Here is a 23,155-nt window from a genome sequence, read left to right as displayed (position 1 = left end):
TTGCTCATCTATTTCTCTTGCCATACTTATTTTCTTTTAAACTTATATTGTGACAACAGAAAGTTACAGAAAGAGCTGAATATTCAACAGACTGCTTCTCTCTCTTATAGCTCTAGATAAGATTAGATAAGATAATATGAAACAAATCTTTATTTATCAGGTAAAGCTCGTCTCAGCATTGCAATTCCTCACATTTAATTCAACACATTTAATGTTGGGAGCTGCTCAGTAAAACCACAGCCTTCTACTGTAGCCACTGGGCAGTTTGTGGCTCAGTGGTGCCTCAATAGTAGTTATAGAGAGAAAGTAGTTCTTCCGTACTTGTGAGGCTGTTTGGTTGTGACTTGTCCCTGGTTTATATGGACACACCGATGGGGTCAAGCAAGGACCTAGTGGGAGGGGGGCTTGGCATAAGAGGATGGGAGGGTATAGGGGTGTTAGACAGGGAGACACTCTCAGGCGGCCTGCTGGGCATGGTGCCCTGCTTCCCTATTGCCGGCCTCTTGGCACTTAGACTGGCAGCAGCATGCTGTGACTCCATCCCAGCAACAGCATCACAGATTTGGGCTGTCTGCCATGGTGTCCCCAGCCAATCGGGGCACACACAGTGCCAGATCACTCCAGAGGTAGCCAATAGTAAGTCTGGATGTGCTTAGTTTCATCCCTCCCAGATGTGAATTCCTTTAAACCCACAAGGTACACAAATGCAGACACAAACACGCAGCTCTAACTCAAAGACAGAGTGTGCACACATTTACAGAGTCTCTGCGTATGGATGGAAAGGAGAAGAGATAAAAAAAAGAGTCTCTGTTTGTGTTTTCAAGTGAATGTACCTCTGTATACTCTTCAGTAAGTCCAGTTCAGACCTGTCAGCATCTTCAAATTACTACACATCTAGTTTTTCACATAGGGGTGGCAAGTCACCACTGCTGCATTTAAATCTTTGTCTCCCTCTTGTGGACAATCTGAATAATGCAGGGGGTGTTGTTATTGTGAAAGGGTATACTGTAGTATCAAGTATATCACTGAGGAATAAATACAGTTTTATTGCAGTATATATAATTTGTTTTATTGGAATCCATGAGGAAAATCGTGACAAACATTGTTGTTCATATTTGAATCTTTATTTTCTAAATGCAAGAAAAGATCTAGTGATAGAATATTTGTTTGTGACATTGATATTTGAATTTCAAAGTCAGAATTTACAGCTTCATTTATATTTATATTTATATTTTGTTGTTGTTTCCTTCTTTCTTACACACATGAATTACTAATATACATGCCACACCAACTATAAAACTGAAACATAAAAAGAAATCAATATAGTATCAACAAATTCTATATACTGAAATGAGAGAAAAAAACAACAAAATGAAAATGAGTTCACCAGAACTTTTCTGGCCATGTGCTGTCAAAAGTCCACATTGAGATCATAAAATTTGAGTTGTCCTGTGGTCGTCATCATTTAGTCTAAAAGGAAGAAAAAAAAAACAGGGAATGTGTCAGGATCTGGTGAAAGTTTTGTCTTGTATAAAAGTATATTAAAAAAAAAGTTCAGTTCAAACTACTGAAAAATATTAATATTGATAAAGTTTAGAATAATGACAATAGTAAAAATTGCAGAGATAACAAAACCATACAAGTGAGATTACATACTGTACAGTGAGATTACCTTAAAATATCAAAAGTACTTCAGCTCCTGTATCTCACCTTGATCAGGGTAGCCAAGACACCATAGACCATGGAGATGAGGAAAAACAGGAGGAACATGAAAGCCATATACCAGCTTTCCACTCCTAAGTCCTGGTTAACATCAGCATGCATGATGTCATCTAAGAAACCGCAGTTCTCCAAGATTTCTGTGACAGAATTAAAATGAGATCTGTCAGTGTTGTTACTGACTCACAAATGTGTGAAATAGGTGGTTAGGTATGTGAAAAATGAATGTGCAAGAAAGATGTGGATCAGTGGACTAACTGGCACCTGGTTTAGATATATTCAGGGCTAGAGTGATGGTTGTATGTGTCACCCTGCAGGTGTGGACCGCCCCGGACAACCAGTTGGATTGGGACAGACGAAGGCGACTTCGGATGCTGAACTTTCCGTCTGGGCCTCTGTGGGGTTCGCTGGTGTTGTAGTCTAACAGCTCCTTGGTGTCATCAAGGAACCAAGTGATGTTAATGGAAGCAGGACTGAAGCCGAACACCAGGCACACAAGTTCACCAGAGCCCTCGACCAAGGTGGCTGAAGGTTGGGTGGGTGTCACAGTGGCTGGAGAATAAAGTCATACATGGTCATGGAGGAAGAAAAATCATGGAATACTTATAAAGTAGGAGAGTAAGAAAAAAATCTTCTTGGAATTTGAAAAAAACAACTGCTTTTTAGTAACACTAAACCGGGAAGAATTACAGACTCTTAAGATATTTTTAACAACACTAGTGGACTGCAATTTTGCTGAATGTTAAGTCTCTGCTCACCAAACACATCCGTTATGGTGCTTTTAAAAGGCGTTTCAGATGACTCATGTCTGACAACACAAGAATAGGTTGATTCCTGGTCCTTGGTTTTAGATGTGTTTAGTCTGCTGCTCATTGAAAAACTGCTCCCTGTATTTAATTTCCATAGAGGGCTGTTAGTGTACTGAGTTGATGGAAGTCTATGGCCATCCTTCTCCCAGTTCACTATGATGTTAGATGGGAAAAATCCAGAAACTAGGCAAACCAGTGCGAGGATGTCTGACGTAGACAGCTCAGAGACAGTAGGTTGTATTATTTTCACTGTTGGTGGATGTAGCTCTTGAGAAACACAAAGAGAAGACAACAATAAATATTTCTATTTTGGCTCTTTCAATCTCATCATTTAGTCACATTCAGCATCATAGAGAATATAATTTTTAGCTGTTGAGTTTCTCATGCAATCTTGTCTTCTTAAAATATGCTGAACTCTAGAAATTCAGAAACAGCACTAATGAATTGTAAAGAATCAACTTCATGCATTTTACATATAACAATACCTCTGCTTTTGCTGATATGGTCCTCGTAGCCCTGGTTGGAACATTTGTGCTTTCCCTCACAAGACACTTGTTTATATGTGTGCCAATCCTCTGCTGACACATTGAGGAAACTCTGCAAAGTTTCTGTCCCATTCCTGTGACTCACTGGTGGCTCCATATACACATTCGAAGAATATTTTTTCCCACCTACTTTCCAGGTGATGGAGAAATCATTAAGATGAGGGCCAACCAGAAGACAGGTGATAGTCACCTTTCCCTTGTTCTGAAGCTGCTGGACTGGTGGTCCCCAAATATACACACCAACTATCTGGTATGATGGTGGAGTTACTGAAAAAAGACATTAAAGGGGGAGAAATGCAATCATCAAGTAATGAGTAAAGAGAAACATATGTCTCAGATTCTTTAAAGGATGATTCAGAAATAGTGTGAATGTATTCATTTGACAATTAATGCATCTATATGATTATGGAATATGTTTTAATTTTACCTGAGCAGAGGCTGATGGTCTTGCTGACATTTTTATTCAGATACCCGTCAGACATTTCACAAGTGAAGCCCTTCCCTGTCTTCCACTCTGTTTTGGGGACGCGTAGTTGACTGGTTACTGCTACACGTCCATCTGCAGCCACACTGGTGTCAGTAGTTGATGGAGCTTTTTGCTGAGACTCAGAAAGCCATTTAATTTGAGGGTTGAATCCCCATCCAGAGCATACGAGTGTCTGTGATCCTGACTCTTCACTGGGAAGTAGAAGGAGCTCCACTGATGGATCCACTGAATGAGAGATGGATCAATGCATCACTGAGTCAATCTATGACAGATTCATAAAGGGTAAAACAACATCATATCAGCTGTCATTAAGAGAAAGAAGAATAATTCCCCTCACCAGAAATATTGCCAATGGATCTTGACGGGATTTTGTCGCCGGAGAAGCCGAGATTCACTGTGCAGGTGAAACCTCCGGTATTATACCAGTTGTTTTGGGGGACAGTGAAGTATTTACTGATTGAATGAGGGCCTGGGGCTTCAGGAAGATCAACAAACTGTTTATCAGAGATGTCAACATTGTCGGCCTGAAAAGTGACGTAGACATCACTGGAGGAGAGTTGTGTGATGTAACATTCAAGCACAGTTCTGTTGCCTTTCAGTATATCTGGGAGAAATCTCCTGATCTCCACTGATGGACGTGTAACTGGAGGCCCTGGAGGATAATAACAAGAAACAAAGCAAATGTTCTCTTTTAGATCCTTCACTCTCAAAACACACCTGATTTATATTTTGTCTAGTCCTCTTACCTGTAACATTTATGGTCTTCTCAGCGGATGAGAAGCATGTATGTTCAGCTTTACATTTTAGAAGCTTCATTGTTTTCCACTGACTTACGGAAACTGTCAGACTGCTGATTATATGAGTTGAATTTGTGGCCTGCTTCACTTGGTCACTGGGCAGAGGTTTGTCATCTATCAGCCAGGTCAAGTTGGCATCAAAGGCAGTTTGGGCCTCACAAGTTGCTGTCACCTCAGTTGCTGCCATGATTACTGTCTTGAAGCTGGGGATCTTCACATGAATGGAAGGAGGGTTGCTTGAATGAGCTGAAAATGTGAAGTACAGAAAAGAAAAAAATCATAAATCGAGACCAAATCATGTTTAAACTACTTCATCATGAAAAACTATTTTTATGTATTAAGATTATATTGACATTATACTTGAAATCCAGTTAAAATAATTTTTTGACAGTAGGATGAGGTAATCATTATCCACCTAATTTTACCTGCACTGATGCCCTTTCGAACTCAATTGATTATGGATTATGTTTGAATTAATTTTACCTGAGCAAAGGCTGATGGTCTTGCTGACATTTTTATTCAGAGACCCGTCAGACACTTCACAAGTGAAGCCCTTCCCTGTCTTCCACTCTGTTTTGGGGACGCGTAGTTGACTAGTTACTGCTACACGTCCATCTGCAGCCACACTGGTGTCAGTAGTTGATGGAGCTTTTTGCTGAGACTCAGAAAGCCATTTAATTTGAGGGTTGAATCCCCATCCAGAGCATACGAGTGTCTGTGATCCTGACTCTTCACTGGGAAGTAGAAGGAGCTCCACTGATGGATCCACTGAATGAGAGATGGATCAATGCATCACTGAGTCAATCTATTACAGATTCATAAAGTGTAAAACAACATCATATCAGCTGTCATTAAGAGAAAGAAGAATAAATCCCCTCACCAGAAATATTGTCAATGGCTCTTGACTGGGTTTTGTCGCTGGAGATGCCGAGATTCACTGTGCAGGTGAAACCTCCGGTATTATACCAGTTGTTTTGGGGGACAGTGAAGTATTTACTGATTGAATGAGGGCCTGGGGCTTCAGGAAGATCAACAAACTGTTTATCAGAGATGTCAACATTGTCGGCCTGAAAAGTGACGTAGACATCACTGGAGGAGAGTTGTGTGATGTAACATTCAAGCACAGTTCTGTTGCCTTTCAGTATATCTGGGAGAAATCTCCTGATCTCCACTGATGGACGTGTAACTGGAGGCCCTGGAGGATAATAACAAGAAACAAAGCAAATGTTCTCTTTTAGATCCTTCACTCTCAAAACACACCTGATTTATATTTTGTCTAGTCCTCTTACCTGTAACATTTATGGTCTTCTCAGCGGATGAGAAGCATGTATGTTCAGCTTTACATTTTAGAAGCTTCATTGTTTTCCACTGACTTACGGAAACTGTCAGACTGCTGATTATATGAGTTGAATTTGTGGCCTGCTTCACTTGGTCACTGGGCAGAGGTTTGTCATCTATCAGCCAGGTCAAGTTGGCATCAAAGGCAGTTTGGGCCTCACAAGTTGCTGTCACCTCAGTTGCTGCCATGATTACTGTCTTGAAGCTGGGGATCTTCACATGAATGGAAGGAGGGTTGCTTGAATGAGCTGAAAATGTGAAGTACAGAAAAGAAAAAAATCATAAATCGAGACCAAATCATGTTTAAACTACTTCATCATGAAAAACTATTTTTATGTATTAAGATTATATTGACATTATGCTTGAAATCCAGTTAAAATAATTTTTTGACAGTAGGATGAGGTAATCATTATCCACCTAATTTTACCTGCACTGATGCCCTTTCGAACTCAATTGATTATGGATTATGTTTGAATTAATTTTACCTGAGCAAAGGCTGGTGGTCTTGCTGACATTTTTATTCAGAGACCCGTCAGACACTTCACAAGTGAAGCCCTTCCCTGTCTTCCACTCTGTTTTGGGGACGCGTAGTTGACTGGTTACTGCTACACGTCCATCTGCAGCCACACTGGTGTCAGTAGTTGATGGAGCTTTTTGCTGAGACTCAGAAAGCCATTTAATTTGAGGGTTGAATCCCCATCCAGAGCATACCAGTGTCTGTGATCCTGACTCTTCACTGGGAAGTAGAAGGAGCTCCACTGATGGATCCACTGAATGAGAGATGGATCAATGCATCACTGAGTCAATCTATTACAGATTCATAAAGTGTAAAACAACATCATATCAGCTGTCATTAAGAGAAAGAAGAATAAATCCCCTCACCAGAAATATTGTCAATGGCTCTTGACTGGGTTTTGGCGCTGGAGATGCCGAGATTCACTGTGCAGGTGAAACCTCCGGTATTATACCAGTTGTTTTGGGGGACAGTGAAGTATTTACTGATTGAATGAGGGCCTGGGGCTTCAGGAAGATCAACAAACTGTTTATCAGAGATGTCAACATTGTCGGCCTGAAAAGTGACGTAGACATCACTGGAGGAGAGTTGTGTGATGTAACATTCAAGCACAGTTCTGTTGCCTTTCAGTATATCTGGGAGAAATCTCCTGATCTCCACTGATGGACGTGTAACTGGAGGCCCTGGAGGATAATAACAAGAAACAAAGCAAATGTTCTCTTTTAGATCCTTCACTCTCAAAACACACCTGATTTATATTTTGTCTAGTCCTCTTACCTGTAACATTTATGGTCTTCTCAGCGGATGAGAAGCATGTATGTTCAGCTTTACATTTTAGAAGCTTCATTGTTTTCCACTGACTTACGGAAACTGTCAGACTGCTGATTATATGAGTTGAGTTTGTGGCCTGCTTCACTTGGTCACTGGGCAGAGGTTTGTCATCTATCAGCCAGGTCAAGTTGGCATCAAAGGCAGTTTGGGCCTCACAAGTTGCTGTCACCTCAGTTGCTGCCATGATTACTGTCTTGAAGCTGGGGATCTTCACATGAATGGAAGGAGGGTTGCTTGAATGAGCTGAAAATGTGAAGTACAGAAAAGAAAAAAATCATAAATCGAGACCAAATCATGTTTAAACTACTTCATCATGAAAAACTATTTTTATGTATTAAGATTATATTGACATTATACTTGAAATCCAGTTAAAATAATTTTTTGACAGTAGGATGAGGTAATCATTATCCACCTAATTTTACCTGCACTGATGCCCTTTCGAACTCAATTGATTATGGATTATGTTTGAATTAATTTTACCTGAGCAAAGGCTGATGGTCTTGCTGACATTTTTATTCAGAGACCCGTCAGACACTTCACAAGTGAAGCCCTTCCCTGTCTTCCACTCTGTTTTGGGGACGCGTAGTTGACTGGTTACTGCTACACGTCCATCTGCAGCCACACTGGTGTCAGTAGTTGATGGAGCTTTTTGCTGAGACTCAGAAAGCCATTTAATTTGAGGGTTGAATCCCCATCCAGAGCATACCAGTGTCTGTGATCCTGACTCTTCACTGGGAAGTAGAAGGAGCTCCACTGATGGATCCACTGAATGAGAGATGGATCAATGCATCACTGAGTCAATCTATTACAGATTCATAAAGTGTAAAACAACATCATATCAGCTGTCATTAAGAGAAAGAAGAATAAATCCCCTCACCAGAAATATTGTCAATGGCTCTTGACTGGGTTTTGGCGCTGGAGATGCCGAGATTCACTGTGCAGGTGAAACCTCCGGTATTATACCAGTTGTTTTGGGGGACAGTGAAGTATTTACTGATTGAATGAGGGCCTGGGGCTTCAGGAAGATCAACAAACTGTTTATCAGAGATGTCAACATTGTCGGCCTGAAAAGTGACGTAGACATCACTGGAGGAGAGTTGTGTGATGTAACATTCAAGCACAGTTCTGTTGCCTTTCAGTATATCTGGGAGAAATCTCCTGATCTCCACTGATGGATGTGTAACTGGAGGCCCTGGAGGATAATAACAAGAAACAAAGCAAATGTTCTCTTTTAGATCCTTCACTCTCAAAACACACCTGATTTATATTTTGTCTAGTCCTCTTACCTGTAACATTTATGGTCTTCTCAGCGGATGAGAAGCATGTATGTTCAGCTTTACATTTTAGAAGCTTCATTGTTTTCCACTGACTTACGGAAACTGTCAGACTGCTGATTATATGAGTTGAGTTTGTGGCCTGCTTCACTTGGTCACTGGGCAGAGGTTTGTCATCTATCAGCCAGGTCAAGTTGGCATCAAAGGCAGTTTGGGCCTCACAAGTTGCTGTCACCTCAGTTGCTGCCATGATTACTGTCTTGAAGCTGGGGATCTTCACATGAATGGAAGGAGGGTTGCTTGAATGAGCTGAAAATGTGAAGTACAGAAAAGAAAAAAATCATAAATCGAGACCAAATCATGTTTAAACTACTTCATCATGAAAAACTATTTTTATGTATTAAGATTATATTGACATTATACTTGAAATCCAGTTAAAATAATTTTTTGACAGTAGGATGAGGTAATCATTATCCACCTAATTTTACCTGCACTGATGCCCTTTCGAACTCAATTGATTATGGATTATGTTTGAATTAATTTTACCTGAGCAAAGGCTGATGGTCTTGCTGACATTTTTATTCAGAGACCCGTCAGACACTTCACAAGTGAAGCCCTTCCCTGTCTTCCACTCTGTTTTGGGGACGCGTAGTTGACTGGTTACTGCTACACGTCCATCTGCAGCCACACTGGTGTCAGTAGTTGATGGAGCTTTTTGCTGAGACTCAGAAAGCCATTTAATTTGAGGGTTGAATCCCCATCCAGAGCATACCAGTGTCTGTGATCCTGACTCTTCACTGGGAAGTAGAAGGAGCTCCACTGATGGATCCACTGAATGAGAGATGGATCAATGCATCACTGAGTCAATCTATTACAGATTCATAAAGTGTAAAACAACATCATATCAGCTGTCATTAAGAGAAAGAAGAATAAATCCCCTCACCAGAAATATTGTCAATGGCTCTTGACTGGGTTTTGGCGCTGGAGATGCCGAGATTCACTGTGCAGGTGAAACCTCCGGTATTATACCAGTTGTTTTGGGGGACAGTGAAGTATTTACTGATTGAATGAGGGCCTGGGGCTTCAGGAAGATCAACAAACTGTTTATCAGAGATGTCAACATTGTCGGCCTGAAAAGTGACATAGACATCACTGGAGGAGAGTTGTGTGATGTAACATTCAAGCACAGTTCTGTTGCCTTTCAGTATATCTGGGAGAAATCTCCTGATCTCCACTGATGGACGTGTAACTGGAGGCCCTGGAGGATAATAACAAGAAACAAAGCAAATGTTCTCTTTTAGATCCTTCACTCTCAAAACACACCTGATTTATATTTTGTCTAGTCCTCTTACCTGTAACATTTATGGTCTTCTCAGCGGATGAGAAGCATGTATGTTCAGCTTTACATTTTAGAAGCTTCATTGTTTTCCACTGACTTACGGAAACTGTCAGACTGCTGATTATATGAGTTGAGTTTGTGGCCTGCTTCACTTGGTCACTGGGCAGAGGTTTGTCATCTATCAGCCAGGTCAAGTTGGCATCAAAGGCAGTTTGGGCCTCACAAGTTGCTGTCACCTCAGTTGCTGCCATGATTACTGTCTTGAAGCTGGGGATCTTCACATGAATGGAAGGAGGGTTGCTTGAATGAGCTGAAAATGTGAAGTACAGAAAAGAAAAAAATCATAAATCGAGACCAAATCATGTTTAAACTACTTCATCATGAAAAACTATTTTTATGTATTAAGATTATATTGACATTATACTTGAAATCCAGTTAAAATAATTTTTTGACAGTAGGATGAGGTAATCATTATCCACCTAATTTTACCTGCACTGATGCCCTTTCGAACTCAATTGATTATGGATTATGTTTGAATTAATTTTACCTGAGCAGAAGCTGATGGTCTTTCTGACATTTTTATTCAGAGACCCGTCAGACACTTCACAAGTGAAGCCCTTCCCTGTCTTCCACTCTGTTTTGGGGACGCGTAGTTGACTGGTTACTGCTACACGTCCATCTGCAGCCACACTGGTGTCAGTAGTTGATGGAGCTTTTTGCTGAGACTCAGAAAGCCATTTAATTTGAGGGTTGAATCCCCATCCAGAGCATACCAGTGTCTGTGATCCTGACTCTTCACTGGGAAGTAGAAGGAGCTCCACTGATGGATCCACTGAATGAGAGATGGATCAATGCATCACTGAGTCAATCTATTACAGATTCATAAAGTGTAAAACAACATCATATCAGCTGTCATTAAGAGAAAGAAGAATAAATCCCCTCACCAGAAATATTGTCAATGGCTCTTGACTGGGTTTTGGCGCTGGAGATGCCGAGATTCACTGTGCAGGTGAAACCTCCGGTATTATACCAGTTGTTTTGGGGGACAGTGAAGTATTTACTGATTGAATGAGGGCCTGGGGCTTCAGGAAGATCAACAAACTGTTTATCAGAGATGTCAACATTGTCGGCCTGAAAAGTGACGTAGACATCACTGGAGGAGAGTTGTGTGATGTAACATTCAAGCACAGTTCTGTTGCCTTTCAGTATATCTGGGAGAAATCTCCTGATCTCCACTGATGGATGTGTAACTGGAGGCCCTGGAGGATAATAACAAGAAACAAAGCAAATGTTCTCTTTTAGATCCTTCACTCTCAAAACACACCTGATTTATATTTTGTCTAGTCCTCTTACCTGTAACATTTATGGTCTTCTCAGCGGATGAGAAGCATGTATGTTCAGCTTTACATTTTAGAAGCTTCATTGTTTTCCACTGACTTACGGAAACTGTCAGACTGCTGATTATATGAGTTGAGTTTGTGGCCTGCTTCACTTGGTCACTGGGCAGAGGTTTGTCATCTATCAGCCAGGTCAAGTTGGCATCAAAGGCAGTTTGGGCCTCACAAGTTGCTGTCACCTCAGTTGCTGCCATGATTACTGTCTTGAAGCTGGGGATCTTCACATGAATGGAAGGAGGGTTGCTTGAATGAGCTGAAAATGTGAAGTACAGAAAAGAAAAAAATCATAAATCGAGACCAAATCATGTTTAAACTACTTCATCATGAAAAACTATTTTTATGTATTAAGATTATATTGACATTATACTTGAAATCCAGTTAAAATAATTTTTTGACAGTAGGATGAGGTAATCATTATCCACCTAATTTTACCTGCACTGATGCCCTTTCGAACTCAATTGATTATGGATTATGTTTGAATTAATTTTACCTGAGCAGAAGCTGATGGTCTTTCTGACATTTTTATTCAGAGACCCGTCAGACACTTCACAAGTGAAGCCCTTCCCTGTCTTCCACTCTGTTTTGGGGACGCGTAGTTGACTGGTTACTGCTACACGTCCATCTGCAGCCACACTGGTGTCAGTAGTTGATGGAGCTTTTTGCTGAGACTCAGAAAGCCATTTAATTTGAGGGTTGAATCCCCATCCAGAGCATACGAGTGTCTGTGATCCTGACTCTTCACTGGGAAGTAGAAGGAGCTCCACTGATGGATCCACTGAATGAGAGATGGATCAATGCATCACTGAGTCAATCTATTACAGATTCATAAAGTGTAAAACAACATCATATCAGCTGTCACTAAGAGAAAGAAGAATAATTCCCCTCACCAGAAATATTGTCAATGGCTCTTGACGGGATTTTGTCGCTGGAGATGCCGAGATTCACTGTGCAGGTGAAACCTCCGGTATTATACCAGTTGTTTTGGGGGACAGTGAAGTATTTACTGATTGAATGAGGGCCTGGGGCTTCAGGAAGATCAACAAACTGTTTATCAGAGATGTCAACATTGTCGGCCTGAAAAGTGACGTAGACATCACTGGAGGAGAGTTGTGTGATGTAACATTCAAGCACAGTTCTGTTGCCTTTCAGTATATCTGGGAGAAATCTCCTGATCTCCACTGATGGATGTGTAACTGGAGGCCCTGGAGGATAATAACAAGAAACAAAGCAAATGTTCTCTTTTAGATCCTTCACTCTCAAAACACACCTGATTTATATTTTGTCTAGTCCTCTTACCTGTAACATTTATGGTCTTCTCAGCGGATGAGAAGCATGTATGTTCAGCTTTACATTTTAGAAGCTTCATCGCTTTCCACTGACTTACGGAAACTGTCAGACTGCTGATTATATGAGTTGAGTTTGTGGCCTGCTTCACTTGGTCACTGGGCAGAGGTTTGTCATCTATCAGCCAGGTCAAGCTGGCATCAAAGACAGTGTGGACCTCACAAGTTGCTGTCACCTCAGTTGCTGCCATGATTACTGTCTTGAAGCTGGGAAGCTTCACATGAATAGAAGGAGGAGTTCTTCCGTATACTGCCAGAAAAAAAATGTGTTTGGCCAAAATGTTAATCTCATTGAATTTAGTTTATTACATTTTTGAAATTAAAACTATATGTCAGCAATTTTCATATTGTGCTGTGAAAATAGCTGTACATACTTACTTTCACAAATACTTATGGATTTTGTAAAGTCTTTGTCGTTGTGCCTAGAATTGCATGAAAAATTTGAGCCTTTTTCCCACTCTGACTTATTCGGCTCAATCTCACTGCTTAAACTGAAGGTCTTCTCCTCTCCCACACTCTGCAGCTTCCTTTGGGTTGGCCCAGTGTTTAAGGGTCGGTTGTCCTGTTGCCACGTCACACTCAGTGCGTCTGGAAAGAACTCACTCATGGTGCAAACAAGTTTGACTGCTGAGGTCCTGAATTCGCCTTCCCAAACAGGGTATAATGTGATGTTTGGAGAGACAATTTGTGCTGAAATAGAAAAGAGATTATTATTTATTTTCATGTATTATTCCACATTGTTGGATATTTTAAAAATTTTTAGCTGATTTGATCTCTTTAATTATACATACCTTCAGATTGTAGTCACAATTCTGAGTGTAATATCTTTGTATTTAGGCTAGATGGCAGAGTTGTACGTTTACAGTGTTTGGTATCTTAAAGTCAGGTGGAGATAAGGCTGGAAGTCTGTTGTGCGTATGTTGCAGCATGACAGGGCAGAGTGATTAGGGTTAGCAGCAGGCGGAAGCATTGAGTAACACCCAGGTCCCAAAAAAGTGCCAAATACAGAAGTGAAACGCGGCACAGAGCAACGATGCATCACACACACCAGGTGTGAGGTGTGGTTATGCCAGTAAGAGAAACACATTGCACATTTAAATGTCTCATATCAGTTTACATATCTTCACATCACATAGCTTTTACATGGCTCCTTGTGACTTTGCTTACGGTTTTAGTTCTCGAATCTATTAATAATAGACTCGAGAACTAAATCCCAATTTGCATATTGGGTTGAACATGGTCTGCTGATTCCAGGTGCTGGGGAGGTGACAAGCATAACTGATAAATGTACACAATAAAAAATAGTAAAAAAAAACAACTGAAGAAATAATACTGTAATGAGTATTATGTAATGAATGTTTAAAAGTAAAACTAGAGATAATAAGAACATTTTCTTAAGAGAGACAAAAGTTGGAGGAACAACATCAATGGTTATCTTCACTTAAACATTTATTTTCAAAAAGACAAAGACATTGTGATTAACTTGGAAAAAAGGACAATTGAGATTACTTACATAATACTTTAAGATTGTAAGAAACAATGCAAGAAAACATGTTGTTTTTTTTTTTTTTTTTTTACAGAAAGTTCACCTCATTTCATTTGACCTGAAAAGAAAAGAAAGAAATATGTATCAGTAACACTGCATCAAAACGATCACATACTTACTACTTGTCACCATTTAAATGTGTAGTTATTACAAATGTATTATATGACTAATGTATGTATACTCTAGTTAAAATAAAGCTGCATCATTAAATATCATAAACATGAATCCTCAATCTGGCCTGAGCTTTTATGGAAGACATTTACAGCTGGAATCTAAATATTTATTTTGGATTTCATATGCATCATTGGGTCTACTTTTTTAGAAAATTATTGTTACATGAGGCATTGCACCATTTCTTTCCCTGACGATTTGAAAAATAAATGCATCGAAGCATGGCACAAACAAAATGTTACAACTGGCTTCTGTTGTAGTTTGCTGCACTTATTTTTTTTAGTTTAATTAACTAATGAGAAAATAACTATTTGGGGATAGAATTTAACACACAAGAAAAATAAAACCTGCAAGACATAGTGCAATTTAATATAAAAGCCCCCAAATCTGAAATAAACATTGTCACTGAGGGGCTCGCGATGTTAAATCTTCGTTGAAGTATGACTCAAAATACCACTAGTTACTACACAGTTGATTCAGTCTATACATAGTCTGTAAACTCTTAATGCTTTACAAATGTGATTTTTATTTTAAGTTTGTAATGCTTGAATGCATTAAAGTGTTCAGGCGTTGCTGTTATTGTATCCAACCCCTGTAAATGAATACATGACCAATAATTGAGATTTTGCTTTTTAGAATTATTCCAAGAATCTAAAATGTAATGTAATAAAAGAGTGATGTAGTGGGTAAATAGTGACAATTAAAATATTTATTACATCAATAAGATGTTGTCAAACATTCATAATGATTTATGACATTTAGGTGTAGTTGGTAGTTGTGATGTGATAACATTACAATGACTATTACATTTTTAAAATGACAACAAAAGGTGGCTTCTATCAACCCATCTGAGTTATTTCCATAAAATTATTTACCCAGTTGTCTTTCTCTTGTTGAGTTAAATCTGTGCACAACTCTAACATATAAACTCATAATTACCTTGAAAGCAGTGGTTACAATGCTGAACAGCAGAGTGATGAGGAAGAGAAGAATGAAAGTGATGGCTGTACTCCCCATGTCATCTTGTTCTTGATCTTTTCCTGCCTCCGTGGCATAGCCGCAATCGTTGTTCACCTCATCTGGATGCACTGCAATATGTCAATTAATACTTGAGAAAATCCACACCCAGCTTTCAACAATAGCTCATGAGACAATGACCATTTAATTCCTCATTATCTCAATTATTATTTCTTCTATTTCTCTTGGTAGGATGATATATTCTATAAGCTCACAGGTTAGAGTGGATTCAATCATTGAATCAATCAGTCAGTCACGCAATCAATTATAAAGCATAAAAAAGTATCAAGTATAAAAAAGACACACACAATTTAAAAAAAACAGCTCTGGCATATATCTTATTACTTATTACATTATTATGAGTGTACCATAAGGCCTAATCGTCAAATGTGTCCTTCTAAAATGTTGATTATGTTAATTAAAGTGGCCCTAAAAAGATCCTGAATTGCTTTTGAAAGACCCCATTATTGGTGTGGCATGCATTACTTGGCTTGAGAATCAGTATCGTTATAATATGACTGAGAGACCACAGCGACTGAGTCAGACCTTGACAACCATCTCTCTTGTGTTGAGGGTGCAAGACCCAGTAGAGGAAACACATGTACACAAAGACAAGTCACAGAGACAATATTAATAAACTAGCTACAAATAAACATGAACATATAACACATGTTTTTAAAAATATGTAATTATTACCTAAATGTGGTAGGGTGTATGTGGTGTTATTCTAGTAAATACAATATCAGAGGTTGTAATAACTGATGAACTGATATACTGTCATGTCACTATGCTTTAAAACTCAAATATGCTGATATCTACACCTAATCTATGATGCATTACACCGTGACAGCACACATTCAATAAACATGTAGCTCTAAATAAAGACATGAAATGCATGCGACATACAACAACAGAGTTGCAAAGTGTTTTTTTTTTATTTTGATTTTAAATCTGCATTAACAAGACAAACACAATGTCATATCACAAGCAACAAACATTAAACAACAAACAGCAGAAGACACAGCAACACAAAATAACATCTAATGGGCCTTGCACGTTTCAGGGATGTTCATGTTGAGGTTGACCAGATTGGTTTGTGCAGATGATCCGTGCGCAAAGGACCTGACGATGGCTTTAGTTGTGTTTTTCAGAGATTCATGGTAAACTACACAGCTATACACCGTGTCACTGTCCTTCCAATCGTGAAGGCTGAGTGTTAACTGGCCATAGACAGAATAGAATCCATTGCTCTCTACAGGGTTTGTGGTACTGAAATCGTAATTTGTGTCTGATGCTGGCACATCATCAACAAGCCAAGACACCAACACCTCCTTGGGGTAGAAGCCTTTCACAAAGCAAGTCAGGGTCACCGTGTCTTTTTTAGCCTGTTCTACTGGAAGCAGCATGAACACCGAAGGATGCTGTTTAGGTCCTACTGCAAGCATGAGAAAACAATTAGGCCTCTTGACACAGACAAAAGTACCTACTGTATGACATCATATACACAAATATACAAAATGGCAATGGGAGTCAAACATAGGATTTTAGTATAAAATTGTGGTTTTCTTACCAATCTTCCTTTCATACACTCTCTTTATTGGTTCCAGAAAATTTGTATGTTGAACAACGCAGACACGCTTTTTCCCAGCAGTCCATTCTTCATACGTGATGTCAAGTTTAACATTGACTGTGCCTTTAAATCCATCAGCGGGGACTGATTCTTCAATCATGCTCTTTCCATTCTCATCCTCCCAAAAAATCTTCGTGACCTGTGGCTTGTTTATCTTGACTTGACATACTAAAGTTCCTTTATTCTCTACAAACATGTCCGTCATTGTGGGGCCTTTGATCTCTACTTCCACATCTGGTACTTCACATCCAGCTGGTTATGTAGAGTGAAGAATTATTTAACAATTATTGAATGAACATGGCTGCAAAAGCATTAGAATTGAAATTGAATTTACATCATTTTTTAAAGAAAAAGAAATATACTCACTTGACCCAGAACATGACCCTCCGTAGGTCACAGTTGAATTCACAAATGCATCACCGTTTTCATTTTTCCCCTTAAACTCACATGTAAACTTAGTGGAATGAGTAATCAAGTCCCCGGTGGATACCGTGAGAAAACTTGCTACACTGTACAGTGTCTTTCCATCGTTGGTCTGGCTTTCCATAATGGTCTCATTTAGTTTGTTGAAGATTTCCCCGTCATCTTTCAGCCATTTGATCTCATATTTTTTTGGTGAGAAATCTTTGGCAAAGCAGGAGAAGGAAACCTCGCTTCCATCATCAGTGGAGGCCAACACTTTAAGAGTTGGCAACTGAAAAATCGCTGAAAAACAAACATATACACAAATATATGTATGCGGAAGCCAGGAATAATATATATATATGTGTATATATATATATATATATATATATATATATATATATATATATATATGCAGAAGCAGAGGTGAACAGTTTGCTACAATGTCCATTTAATCTATAGACTTTTCTAGTGTATGTTATGCAACTTGCATATATACGTGAACATACTGATTACTCTCCTCAAATTATTATTAACTTGTAACTCAAGTGTGCAGAAAGAGTCAAAAGGAAATTTCCATGGAAAAAAACAAACAATTATAACATACTTTTGACAGTATACGCTCGCTTCTGCATATACATTGACTGTTCAGGCAAGCAAACACAGATTAAACATTTTTTATGAACAGTGAATGTTAATTAACAACATACAGTGAACGTGAAAGCAGACAGAGATCAAGAAGAACAAGAACTATTATGCAGATAGATGGACAGAAGCAGAACACTTTGCAATAATCTGCTCTTGGACAGTTGAGAGAAAGTCAGCAGCTGAATATACATGAGCAAGCTTCAGCCTTTTTATTCCACCTCACTGTTTGTTTTGCCTGCTAGGCCTACTGATTCTGCAATTAAAAATATCTGAGATTATGTCACACTATTTAATATTTTGACAGTTCTCCAATAATGTTTCTTAGGAAAACCAACAAAGCAAAGTAATAGTAATGAACTGCCTATAGACAAACTACAACAATAACACTGACTTATAACTTTATTATTGTTTCCTTCTGATCTTTTAGTCTTTCATTTTATCTGGTAAAGCACTCGGATCTGCATTTATTGGATGAATTGTGTTATATAAATACATTTATTATAAAATTATTATAACAGCAAGAGTTTTGTAACTTGAATAGTTATTTACTAGTCATTTGACATAAGGTTACCAAATGATTTTGTAAAAAAACAAAATTAAATTAAATCCAGTATGACATTATCAATCAGTTATTATTCCCAAACTGCATGTACATTTTTTTGCACAGTTATAAAATATGTTAACAACACTGTCATGCTAAAAACCCTAGTTCAACTATTCTATATCTATATCAACTATTTAAAGTAATTTGTAATAATATATGACATGGGATAAGTCTTACGTGGTTGATACGGAGGTATTTCGGCTTCAACAGTTCCCTCTGGATGTGTCACAATACACTGAAAATGTTGCTTTGCCTCCCAGTCCTGTCTCCTCACTTGGGCTTCACTGACTCCCGTATAAAATTCGCCTTTCTGTACTGGAGGATACTGGATGAAGTCAGTCAGGGCAGCCCCACTTTTGGTCCATGAGAAGGTCACTGAGCTGGGTGTGAACTCGGTGGCGAGGCAGCCAAGAGTGACCATGTCTCCAGTCCCAGAGCCACATGGTGCCAGGGGAAACAGAGTCGGTGCACGTGGTGTGGCTAAAGAGGGGAAAAGCAGACATGTAATTAACATATCAAAATTAAATTTAATTTTAACATAAGTTATTTTTCACCAAGAACCGGTTACAACAAAGAGATGTACAATTGAGTTGATACAGTCGTATAACAAAGCACAGCATGAAAACCATTACCTTTTTAAATGGTGAAATTGGAAATATAAAGTTCCCTCCATACGCGGACCTTTGTCACCCGATCCCATTTATTTAGACATTTTATGTTGCACTAAGATTAACATACCTAAATAACATTATTTGTGTGATTTTGTTATTCCATATAGAATAGGTAAATCTCTTTCAATGCATAACTTTAACAACATCTAAAACAATAATTATTTGTAATTTTGAAATTGCAGCACGGATCGGATAAACGGATAAACGACCGATCAACTGACCGTGTTGATTGCAGTCACATTATAGTATCAGTAGGAACAATTTGTCACAAAAACATATTTCTTTTGTTTCGATTTAGCGATTATTTATGAGATCAAAGAGTATTCTTACCTGATGAAACAGTTACTGTTGTACCCTTTCCCCAGTAGTCAAAAGCACCGTAGTAGCACAGTGCTGAATCTACTTAACTGTTAGTATAAAAACGCTACATCTACTAATGGCCTGCGTAAAAAGTTAACCTTTACATTTAATTAACCCTGTTTTGTTATAAAATTCACTTTAACGACCAAAATATAAATTTGCCAAAAATATCCTTCATCGTATCCTACTGAGAATATCGCTGTTTTGACTTTTCTCATGTTAAAAACACTTTGCTTTACAATACTGAGAAGTTACAGTATAACTTAAACATGACTTTTCAAAGTTTGAAACACATCCTGCTGTAGATTTTAAATGGTACATATTTTACCTGATGTTACTGTTACCATAGTGCCTTTTCCCCAGTAGTCAAAAGCCCAGTTGTCACAGTAAAGTAAGTCAATTCACACTTCTCACAAAAACCCATTACTATCCCATTACTTCATGTCATACAATGTGATTCAGGAAACAATTAAAATCACACTAAAATATACAGCAGTTGATAGACTTATGTTAACTGTCTTATGTTAACAGTCAGGAGTTTTAAACTTTTGATCAGTTCTTTGTCAGGCTACAAAATGCTGTTGGCTGTCTTATCACTGGCCAACAGTTGTGACCACCTGAAAATGATTATATATATTTTAATGATGTGATTAGGAATTTCTTTCTTCAATCGGAAATAATAAAAGAACATACCTGAGGTGACGGTGACCATCGTGCCTTTCCCCCAGTAGTCAAAAGCATAGTCACAGTCTAACAAATTGTTAACCACTGCATACAAAAACCTGTTCCCAGCTAACTACACTTTCCATGGAAGCTTATTTCATGACAATCTACCCTCTGACATATTTTCCCCGGCTTTTGCAAATTTGGATTCAGAAGATGAAACAAAAGATGATTTTCACCACCAAAGTTTCAACTGAGTCTACTGTTTATGACACATTTAACATATTCTAGAAATGAATTAAGTGTGTAGGATCACAACTGGACTTCTTAAAAAAATAAACAATTTTTCAAATCAAAATTTACACATTTAAGAAGAAAACAGGATTGACTTACCTGATGTAATTGTAACCATCGTGCCTTTTCCCCAGTAATCAAAACGACTGTCACAGTGTAATATGCCAACACATCCAACATACAAAAACAAGCACCTTAAAGATGCCAGTGATGGCACCAAAGACTAAATATGCTATATTAAACAATGCAATTATTACATTTTCATTCTATAAACAAAAACTTCTTATTTTACCTGCTGTGACCGTCACTGTTGTTCCTTTTCCCCAGTAGTCAAAGTAGTTGTCACAGTGACAGGTTTCAATAGCACTTTAGTACAAAAAATACTTTACAGCTTGTATCATCTAAAAGATTATTGTAATTATTCAGTAAACTTTACCCTGATCTTCCTTTGTTTTCGCTTCAGAATACACACCAGTTTAAGTACAAAATATATCAACATAAAGTTAATGATAAACCAGACAAATATTGAGTCGTCTTTACTTGAAATAATTAGATTATTACTTACCAGAAGTGACTGTGACTTGGGTCCCTTTTCCCCAGTAGTCAAAGTAGTCATCACAGTGATGTATTATGATCTGCTTCTAATACAAATACCAGTAATAACAGTTTAAACCAAGAAAAGTGCACATTTCATTGACAAAGCATTTCCCAATGCATGATTTATTAACCATTTCCCCTTGAGATAGTCATTTCCTGTGGTCTGAGTTATAAAAAATTATATATGTGTTGCCAACGGTTAGTGAAACTTCCTCTTTATCAAGCCTCCTGACAGCTCCAATTCCTGCCACATGGAGTTTACACAAGCAGATGAATTTGATTCAACCAAATTATTATAAAGCTTGATATAATAATAATTGTTATTTAATTTCAAGTGTGCACATTTATTTCTTACTGACATTAACTGAGGCCTGGCTGTGAAATTTATCTAACAAAATTAAGATTTATAAATGTAAAGAATACACACCTATACATTAATTAGATATAACTGCTGTTATAAACTGATTATAATGTGATTGCAAAGATTGCACCTGGAAAGACATGGTAACACCATAAAAAATTGGCATGGTAATTTGGTCACTACCATGATGGTACTATTCTGTATTTCTATGGGACAACAATACCATGTTATTGTGCCATACTATTATAAAATGAAATGCCATGTGTAAGCATGATCAGTCATCATCAAGAAACATGATCAGAAATCATGAATTTAAATTATTGTTCATGACTGAACATTCTGTGATCTCTGTGTACACATGAAAAGTTTGTATAATAAATTATAAATAATTTTCAACATTAGGACTGAACAATAATTTGCTATATTTTATTAGTGGAAATGTGTAGTGGTGATATCATATCATGTTTTAACAAAATCAACAGTAAAAAATTACAGAAGAATCCAGGTTTGTTCATCACTTTGGTCTAATAACAGTGAAGCACAGCTGAGTGCATTTATACATAAATTTGAATACATGTGCCATATTGTGATATTGGAAAAAATATTTTTGTTGATGTTGTGATTGTCTAGGTTACATTATAGCTGCTAGCTGGCGATCAGGGAACATCTGAAAGATTGCTGGTAAATTTTCTTGCTGTTTGTGCTTCCTTTTTGGATCTGGCATCTGAAATGAATGTTTTTTGCTGGTGTGGAGGAGAGAACTTTGATAGGTGAATGAGACAGAAGGCCAACTATGCCATCTGGGGAATTTCACCCCAGGAAATATGTATGACTGGGAAATGGGTATTACCAAATATCAATAACCTCGAGTTCATAATTAATCAAGGCACATAGACTCGTTCACTGAGGGGACAGAGACATGCTTCAAACATATTTTTTTATTCAATCAAATGAGGAAACTGGAAAATGTTGCTGGAAAGACAAAGGAGTTAGTGGTAAAACACAATATAGAGTTAAGAAGTGGTAAAAGTATTCTTTTATTACAAAACTATTTTAAAATATAATTTAAATCTTTTACCATTATAGGTCTAAGTGTACTACTGGTATACGTACTGGTATACGTACTGGTGTATGACTGGTAAATGGGGTGGCAGGCTACGCTAATGTGTTGAGGGGTGCTACCACATACTCACCACAAGTGCAGTCACAGCAACCTAAACACGGGATCCGAAGGGACCTCACCCAGGGTGACTATCCTCCCCAGTAGACTAGCACTCAGCTCCACTGAATTAAAGACATAAAAGGAACTACAAACAAGGTTAAACAAAATTAGCAGGTCCAGCTCTAGACAACAGGGGGCCCTAGACAAGATTTTCTTTGGGGGCCCTCTTTACTTTGCCTGGAGCTGACAATGACTTATTTTATGACTTATTTCATCTATGAAATAAAACTATTAACCATATACAGTGTATAGTTTGCAGGTTTATAGCTAGGAAATCTAAATTATAAAATAAGGGCTGCATTTAAAAATAAAATACATAACAGAGCTTTTGAAAAATGTACATCTTAAAATAAAGTGGATTGGTCATTTTAGGCTCTTAGATTGTTTGCTGTGCCTTCAGTTCGGATTTGAATGGGTATGTTTGCTCAAAAGATTTGTGCTTTGTCTTGTAGCGGCGTGTCATATCTCTGCTTTTAATAATCAATATGTTTAGAATATATGAGACATACTGGTTATGAACTGCCTGTGGGAAGAATGTACGCGTAAGAGTCTGTCCATTCTTGATTAAAAGCTTTG

General features: G+C 38.1%; 1 protein-coding gene and 1 gene segment (V, D, J or C); both read right to left on the bottom strand.

Annotated features, from left to right (window-relative positions):
* Positions 1-1,173: 1,173 nt before the first annotated feature.
* On the bottom strand, positions 1,174-13,132 carry LOC121883729. Its single transcript, XM_042392175.1, has 27 exons — positions 12,772-13,132; positions 12,347-12,643; positions 11,938-12,252; positions 11,541-11,825; positions 11,007-11,303; positions 10,598-10,912; positions 10,201-10,485; positions 9,667-9,963; positions 9,258-9,572; positions 8,861-9,145; positions 8,327-8,623; positions 7,918-8,232; positions 7,521-7,805; positions 6,987-7,283; positions 6,578-6,892; positions 6,181-6,465; positions 5,647-5,943; positions 5,238-5,552; positions 4,841-5,125; positions 4,307-4,603; positions 3,898-4,212; positions 3,501-3,785; positions 3,014-3,340; positions 2,478-2,795; positions 1,984-2,271; positions 1,711-1,859; positions 1,174-1,470 (listed from the first exon to the last, which is right to left on the bottom strand). Exons 1-27 carry the CDS (start codon positions 13,115-13,117, stop codon positions 1,462-1,464), a joined length of 7,716 nt encoding a protein of 2,571 aa, XP_042248109.1. The 5' UTR covers positions 13,118-13,132; the 3' UTR covers positions 1,174-1,461.
* A 2,911-nt stretch (positions 13,133-16,043) lies between these two features.
* Positions 16,044-20,207, bottom strand: LOC121883746. The segment is given in 5 exon segments: positions 16,044-16,559; positions 16,698-17,009; positions 17,124-17,462; positions 18,589-18,891; positions 20,136-20,207. Coding segments are annotated over 5 exon segments (1,365 nt in total).
* Between the last annotated feature and the right edge of the window lie 2,948 nt (positions 20,208-23,155).

Source organism: Thunnus maccoyii, chromosome 18 (genome assembly GCF_910596095.1).
Source record: "Thunnus maccoyii chromosome 18, fThuMac1.1, whole genome shotgun sequence".
Lineage (NCBI taxonomy): Eukaryota > Metazoa > Chordata > Actinopteri > Scombriformes > Scombridae > Thunnus > Thunnus maccoyii.
Note: the sequence above shows the minus strand (reverse complement) of the source record. Positions and strands in the feature narration are given on the sequence as shown.

Bases quoted from the DNA above. Each gene is read 5' to 3' on its own strand.
- LOC121883729 (XM_042392175.1), bottom strand. From the start codon at position 13,117: ATGAAAATAAATAATAATCTCTTTTCTATTTCAGCACAAATTGTCTCT. The intron at 10,486-10,597 runs GTGAGGGGATTT...TCTCTCATTCAG, and splicing joins AGCCATTGACAATATTTCTG to TGGATCCATCAGTGGAGCTC. The intron at 9,573-9,666 runs GTAAGAGGACTA...ATTATCCTCCAG, and splicing joins GAAGACCATAAATGTTACAG to GGCCTCCAGTTACACGTCCA.